General features: G+C 38.5%; 1 protein-coding gene across 1 annotated transcript in view; it reads left to right on the forward strand.

The window, feature by feature from the left end:
- LOC128371317 (polypeptide N-acetylgalactosaminyltransferase 10-like) overlaps positions 1 to 5,404 on the forward strand; it is a 66,231-nt gene extending 60,827 nt beyond the window's left edge. The window contains exons 9-12 of the mRNA XM_053331600.1: positions 316 to 537; positions 2,756 to 2,872; positions 3,052 to 3,201; positions 5,240 to 5,404. Of these exons, the coding sequence (XP_053187575.1) occupies positions 316 to 537; positions 2,756 to 2,872; positions 3,052 to 3,201; positions 5,240 to 5,404 (654 nt within the window). The remainder of the gene's footprint in view (positions 1 to 315; positions 538 to 2,755; positions 2,873 to 3,051; positions 3,202 to 5,239) is intronic.
- Positions 5,405 to 8,072: the final 2,668 nt, after the last annotated feature.

Genomic DNA, 8,072 nt, shown 5'->3' on the forward strand with positions numbered 1-8,072 from the left:
AATCTTTATTATTGAAGTGGCACTAAAATTCACAGAGATCAACAAGGTCAGCTACAATTCAGCTACTAACAAGATTTCATAGATGGAACAAAGACACAAAATATTGCTGTTATGTTGAGTTATTCTGATCAAAATCACAAATTAAGGCGAAAGAGTATGCGGGCAATGGATGCCATTATCAGGGCAGACTCCCTTAGACTAGATTGAGTCCATTTGTGGCAAGCTAATAGACATTTTGAGACACCTGCTCAGAGGAGATATCTGTTGAGTGAATGCTTTAATCCACCTGACCCTTTTTCTTTGATTTCATTTCAGAACCTAAAACGTGTGGCGGAGGTGTGGATGGATGAATACGCTGAATTTGTTTACCAGCGCCGGCCGGAGTATCGCCACCTGTCAGCCGGAGATATGACGGCACAGAAGGAGCTGAGGAGTCGCCTAATCTGCAAGAGCTTCAAGTGGTTCATGAACGAGGTGGCCTGGGATCTGCCCAAACACTACCCACCGGTGGAGCCTCCTGCTGCTGCGTGGGGAGAGGTAAAAGCTGAGAGAAAATAAGGTCAACTATAAGAACATAGTGAAGAAGAAAGAGAAATATAACCTCCAGATTTCCACATGCATGAATAAATAATAGTTGGAATTTATCATGAGAAGTTACACATTTCTGGTTTCATGAACACATCAGACACAACGACCATTTCAGGGATGTACTGTTTACGCTGTAATGCATACTTGACAGATAGATGTGTGGGAGAACAAAGTCATCAGATAATAAGGTAATGAACTCCCACCCACTGTCAGCACTAATAGGTTTATTTAAAGTTACTTCTTTGGTCCTCCCTCTGTCTTATTACTTCAAAAATATATATATTTTTTAAAACTTCACACAAAAGTTAGAAGAACAACAATATCAAAAAGGAAAGAAGATTATGATAAAATGTATAAAGACTGTTCCTTAGCTAAAAGCAAAGTGAAAAATGTGTTTTTTAAGCCTTAATTTGAAAATGTCAGCAGTTTATAATTCCCCTTATATGGACCCCAGGAAGAGCAGCTGTTGCCTGGGTTACAGCTAATAGGGATCCAAATGCTTCACCAATTCTGGCTCTTGGAAAAATCAAATGAGATCCATCATGACAATACTTTGTGATGATATCATTAATATATCCACACTCAAGTCATGGAGACACAGTGCAGTATTTACAAATCAATGAGCCACTTCATGCAAAGGTAAATGTGAGGAAGATTAAAATAACAGTTTTAAAGATATTGGTGTAGCTATTTAAACATGAAAAAAGTAAATAATAAACCTTACAGTCATTTAAACGCTTAATGTATACAATAGTCTTTGAAATGGAGCACATGAGTTTAGTTACCATTTCAGTAGTCTAAGTTTAACCTTTGCATATTTCACTAAGCTGAACAGTTTTTCTGGAGGTGGTGGTGGTAGCAGAGTCATATTTCTTGTGCATACTGTGTATGAGGATTGGTTTGGGTTTTGTAGCAGGTTAGGTTTTGTGCTCTGTCTGGATAATAAAGGGACCAACAAAAAACACACATGTTCAATGCAACACAGAATTTTGACTTATTAAAATTAAATTCTAGTAGCAGAGGGGAGTGGATAAAGCTTGGAATTGTGATAGCAAAATTCCCAGTGGTAACAACAGACAAGAGACAGTGATGAAACATGTTTGCAATAAGACAAGATGTATGCCTTTTCCTCCAACATGATGCAACCACCAGCAGAATGTCCCAAGGGCCAAACTTTGGGGTCTTGCCAGCAGGGCCAGAGCAAAATTGTAACCAAGGTCCATTGGCAGCTGTGGAAATTGTGGAGAGAAATTGATAGTTTCCTGTAGACCAGAGCAGCTTCCATCGATTCTTATAATCTGTCCAATTCTCTGCATCTCCTCTTCCTTCTGTTTATAACTCACTGACACTAAAAGGTGTTTGGACAGAGAAGGTGATTTTCATTCACCTCTACTCCTTCAGCTGCTTTACTAAAACTAATAATAAAGTCAAATACATCACAGTAAACTGTAATGAATAGTAGCAGTGTGGACTTTTTTTGTGATGTGACAGTAATGGGAGATCATTTCTAAGCTTAAGGCCATATGAAGTGGTTTGTATGATTTCAAGTCAAATTAACAATATTAATAAGACCAAAAAGCTTAGGATTTTATCACTGTGGTGCTCAGGGTCAGTTTAGTTTCTCATCATTTTATTTGAATAAGTCAAAGGCAACTTAATACAATAATCACAGTCGACAGTCAGAGGCAGACTTAAAAAAACCCAGTGTCAAACAGGAAATAAAAAATGTGATCCAACTAAAGAAAAGTCACTCAACCAATATAAAAAAAAATTAAAAAAAACACAACTGATATTTTGATATTGGAAAGTATTTTCAGACTGTAGTTTTGAAGATGCTCAGATAAGGGACTTTGAACTCAACCTGGTTTCCATAGCAACCAACATGCTTTTGACAGAGTTCCTATCTAACCGACATGTAGTTACTACTACGTAATGCAAGTGAAATAACTTAGGGGGAAATGCTCATATAGTATATTTATCTACATCAAAGGCAGTCCATGTGCGATATATACACTATACAACACACATACAGCACAGAACCCTATGGACTTTACATTTTCATTTTTGTATGCAAGAAAATGTGTGCGATCAATGTATTGATTGACATGTCCTCTTCGTCTTCTTGACTCCATGCTCATGTGTTTCTGTGTGTATGTGTGTTTTCTAGATACGGAATGTGGGTAGCGGCCTATGTATGGAGATTAAACATTTCGTATCGGGGAGCCCCATCCGCTTGGAGAGCTGTGTGAAGGGGCGGGGTGAGGTGGCCTGGAGTCATGGGCAGGTGAGGGTCAGCCATTACGCTTTCTGAAGTAAAAAAGTTTGTTTTATCTATAAGGCTGCTGTACTGCACTGCATATGTCATACTTGCACAGTCCTGTATGTCTTGAATATGTTAATTCATCTGGATATTTTTAGCTGCACTATTTTATGTTGGTTTGACTTGAGATTTGTCCCCTGCAGGTGTTGACATTTGGTTGGAGGGAGGATATTCGGGTCGGTGATCCCATGCACACGAGGAAGGTCTGTTTTGACGCCGTCTCTCACAACAGCCCGGTCACTCTGTACGACTGTCATGGCATGAAGGGGAACCAGCTGTGGAGCTACAGGAAGGTATGGGAGAGGAAAGTGGAGAAGTGAATGAAGTGGAGTTTTTACTGCCTCTTTTCAGCTAACAGTGTGCTGTTGTGCTTGCTTTGGTCAACCTACCATAATTTAGGTAAATTAATGAATCATTTCATAATCATGGCTGTCTGCTGAAGTTCTAATGAAATAATATGAGGAAAACTTGAGGGATGCATAAACAAACAAAACAAGATGGCATTTTTCATTGATGGCATTACATTTTAATTTGCACAAAAATGTGATAAACCTGGTTTGGCTACTAGCTATGTGGTGTTTTCAGCCCATTCATCACAGTGTCCTCTAGTCTGATTGGTGGGACAGATTGAGAGGAAGGTAAGAGAGGTGTCCATTGCTGTCTGCCAAAATGTCTGTTTTGATACAACCACTGATGGATTTTCAAAACACCATAGTGGATTTCAAGTTGCAATTTATTTGACAAAAGTATAATCAAATGACTATCTGCAATGTGAAAAGGGACACTTAGTAGTAACAAACACACTGAGCTCACTCGACTCTGCAGTTCTACAAAATGTTTGAGCATCTTTCAGCTCATTGGTCTGATTTTACAGCTGCCTGTGAGCTGGTCATAGCTAAACTGTTTTGATTCATTTATAACTGCTCTCATCAACTTTTACATGATCTCCATAAACAGATACATGCATATGAATGCAGTATCTGAAATGGGACAATGGGACATGATTTTGATGTTAGACATTGTGGTTTCCTTTATAAGATGATAATATGTTCATGTTGCACTTATAGTTTATTGTGCCGCCCCCATAAAAAAAAGAAAAGAAAAAAAGTTAATGTTTAAAGTACACTTCTACTATCTGAGTTAAATGTCTGCTGGAATTGATATTGGTGTTCTAAAATGTCACTTTTCCTACTTCACTGTTTACTTTAGCCCTGTTTCACATTGGCACCTTTAAGCCCCATGTTAAATTGATTTTCAGGGGATTACCCACAAATTCAGGGCTAACCCTGCTCCGGAGCAGGGCAGGCAAGCCCTAGGGTAAAGTCAGAGTAAGCCCACTTTGGAGTGTGCCAGTGCGAAAGCTTTCTTAGCCTCTGGCTAACAGGTCTCTTAGCCTGGGGCTAAGGACGTTCTAAGGATAATTTTTGCCCTGGGCTAAGTGTAATGTCAGAAGGCCTATATAGAAACCATAGTTTGTAACACCTGTACACAGTGAGCTTCCTGTATTTGAAAAATTGTTTGATCATGTTTTGGTTTGTATTATTGGACAAAGGTAAGCTGCAGTAGAGTTTTCTTCTTAGACTCAAAGCCATAAGCAAGGTGGCACTATGCACCATCATAAATAATGCAGAAACCATTTTAATGAGGTCAGGGTTGAAAACCTCTCCTTTGATACACTTTGCTTATATTAGTTTAATGCAGCAGCTTCATCATTACTCTGAATAGAGGAAAACATTCAAAGCCTGTTTATGCAAGGACATACAGTCATGTCCCCCTTGGATTAGAATACCAAATTATTAATTTAAAAGCAATACATGATGTTTCTTTATTTGCCAGGAACAACCCTAATAAGTGGGGCCTCATCAAGGCCTGTCTTTAAGAGGGAAAATAGCTCCTTAATTAAACTTGGTTTGCTTTTCATGACATAGACTTTATTGCTGGGTTTCTCATTTGTAAGTAAGATAAGTGGAATAAATAATATAAAATCAAAGATGCTTTCATTCGATTTAGAATGTGTGAACATTTACATAATGTACCTTGGGCATTCTTGTCAAATTCATAATCATATTGATAAATAGAAGGATACTTTTTCTTTCTGTTTATCCATTGTGAAAATTACAGTGTACTAATATCAGTATTTATTGGGGAAAACAGCCAGTTGTTAATAATAATATAAAGCAAAGTATGTCAGTTAATATTTTACCAAAATTCCCCCAAAAATCAGATAAAGGGAGAAATAAAATGTCTTGTCAAAAACATTACAACTCTTTACTTGTGAATAACGTGGTACTTTATCTCTTCATATGCTCTTTCTCACATCCTTTCCTGCAGGATAAGAGTCTGTATCACCCCGTCAGTAACAGCTGTATCGACAGCAGCCCGGGCGAGCGGCGAGTCTACATGAACACATGTGACCCCTCGTCTCTCAGCCAGCAGTGGCTGTTCGAGAGAACGAACACCACCGTGCTGGAGCACTTTAACCGTGGCACTGACTGAGGCCACTGGATGATGAGATTAGGCATTTTCCAAAGAACAAGATCATTAGGAAATGATCACCTTTGATTAGGTGAGTAATAGCATATGGTACTAGCTTTTGTTAGGCTAGTAAAGTCAGATTGAAGTATCCAGGGACAAAATGAATGCATGGTTGGTGTTGGTCTTTTTGTGAGAGTATAGAGAATGAGATGAATAGAAATGCCAACCTTATTCTCTAAACTTTGTTGTAAACTTGTCTGAAATGCTGCAAGCTCTCTGTTAATTTTGCCTCTGTGTCACTGTTGTCCAGATGAGAATGGAAGCTACAAGTGAATAATGTGCCGCTTCAGAAACATTTCCCGTGGTACAGCAGTGATCGAGTGCACTGGCTGAGAGCTGAAGAGCTTGTCAGACCACACACAATTACATCCAAAATCCAATCACACAGCATGAGCTCGTGCTAAGGAAGCAGGTAAATCACTCTACTGAAATTCTTAATATGATTAAATTACTCAATTCTGTTTTTAAAATACTGATATAAACTGATTTAAATAAACCTACTCTCCTCTCTGTCTGTATTCTGTCTTTCCCAGAGTGGAGGAACCACGGTGAAACCTGATTATCCTGTTGAAACCAGGAAAACATGGAGCTTTCACAGACTGCAGTTTGGACCTCGAGAATTTCCAAGAATCAAAAATTTGCAAAGATGCTCCTTTCTTCCTTTGCGGGTGTAAATCTGTTGAACACAGACTCTGTTGGATTTAAAAGGATGGTCTATTCTCTTGCCTTATTTCCCCTGGTCTTTTTCAATTGATGCCTTAAAAATCCAACAGTAGGACATGCCTGATCCTCATGTTTTCATCCAAAAACATCATACAGCAATGTATATGGGACTCTCTGAAAACTCTTACTGTATGGAAACTGTGGACAAGGCCGAATACCTGTTGAACAATTATTCTTGCACAGTGTGCAAAATCACTGCAAGAACATATCTTTTTGTTTTTCAAAAGGGACCAAATCTTGTACAGACCCATCATGGAATTTCAAATATTCTTTTTATACTGAGCAATAAAGAAAGAAAATGATTTTGTAGGTTGTGTCTATTTGTACTTTAATATGTAGATTTTTTTTTCATTTAAATGCTGTGTGAACATTTGCAGATAACATACTGCTCACACAGGTTAATGAAAAAAGACTCATTGGAAGCAAACAAAAGAAAAATATTCAGAACACGTATTAACATTAATTAAATCTGAATGTTCTCTTTAACAAGGATATATCAAGGGGAAAAATGAACAGCATTTCCTGTGTGTTAACAAATAAAAGCTCAAACTAATTTCATAGGTATGACAATTCTATCCAGGCCAAATTGTGGCTGTATGGGTCATGTTGATCTGACGGTCAGTTGATCCACAACTTGGTCTAGGCCTTGGTGAAATATCTCAATATCTCAACTATATTGGTTTCTAAGATTTCTAGACAATGTACTGTACTCAAAACGTTTTGGTGATTACCTGATTTTGAATCTTATATGACCTGCAGATGGATATTTCTGATGTCTCGACTATTGAACGGATTGGCATTTGGTACAAATATGTTTCCCAAAGGATAAATTGTTTATTGTTGTACCTTAAGCACCACCTGCTTACAATCTGAACTTGGATCTATTCTCTGAGTTATTTTGCCTCAAGAACATTGTATTGTACAGGTATGATTCAACAGTGGCCTAACTTGCAAAAATACTCCAGTTGGCTCACACGTTATAATGTGAAAAAAAACACTGCTGATGCCTGAAAATGAGGGAAAATAAGACGATCTCCATTCCTGGAATCAAAGACAATCACCAAAAAGAGGGCTGAGCTGAGAAAAAACTAAATGTAAGAACAAGGCAGGGCTGGGCTGAACAGAAAATCCAACAAAACTGAACTGCAAACCAAGACTGAATACAGGCCGGGATAGTAATTTGATAGAGAACAGGTGACGAAACAAGGGCAGGCTAGGAGTGGAGGCAGGGCTCACGAGACTGATACAGGACAGGTGTGAAGGCTAGGGGAAAAAAACACTGAGGGCAGGGCTGGACTAACGAACATGATGCAGGGCAGCTGTGGAGAGAAACATCGGGCTGGGGAGGAGTGCAGGAACACAGAAAGAAAACAGAGCAAACGTTTTGGCTGCGTTCAGACTGCAGGCAAATCTGATTCAAATCTGAGCGCGGGTCTGATGTCGCATAGAGTGACGTAGCGTAGAGACGTAGAGAGACATCACGGACAGTCAAAACCTATTTGATTGTTTGGAGCTGTTCAGACCCAGACACATCTGTCCAAATGAGATTTGATACTACCTCCCAAAGGTGGTTTCAATCTGGTTTGCAAAAATCGGATTTCATGTGATTTATGACTTCATAAGAGCCATCTGGTTCCAATCTAGATTGGCTAAACATTGGATTTAGGCTTGCAGTCTGAACGCAGCCTTAGGCTGTTGCATCACTAAATTTTGTTCTTCAAATTGAGGTAATCAGAGTTTAAATATCCCCCCAGGCTAATACATTTATATTATAATACAACAAAGATTGATAATGTATAAGCAACAAGTCTTACACACTATGTTGTTGATTACAATAAGATGGTTAAATGATATAGTTACTGATTTTCTATATTGTTTTATTTTCAACAAATCTCATATTAGTTTA

Source organism: Scomber japonicus, chromosome 13 (assembly GCF_027409825.1).
Source record: "Scomber japonicus isolate fScoJap1 chromosome 13, fScoJap1.pri, whole genome shotgun sequence".
Classification (NCBI taxonomy): Eukaryota; Metazoa; Chordata; class Actinopteri; order Scombriformes; family Scombridae; genus Scomber; species Scomber japonicus.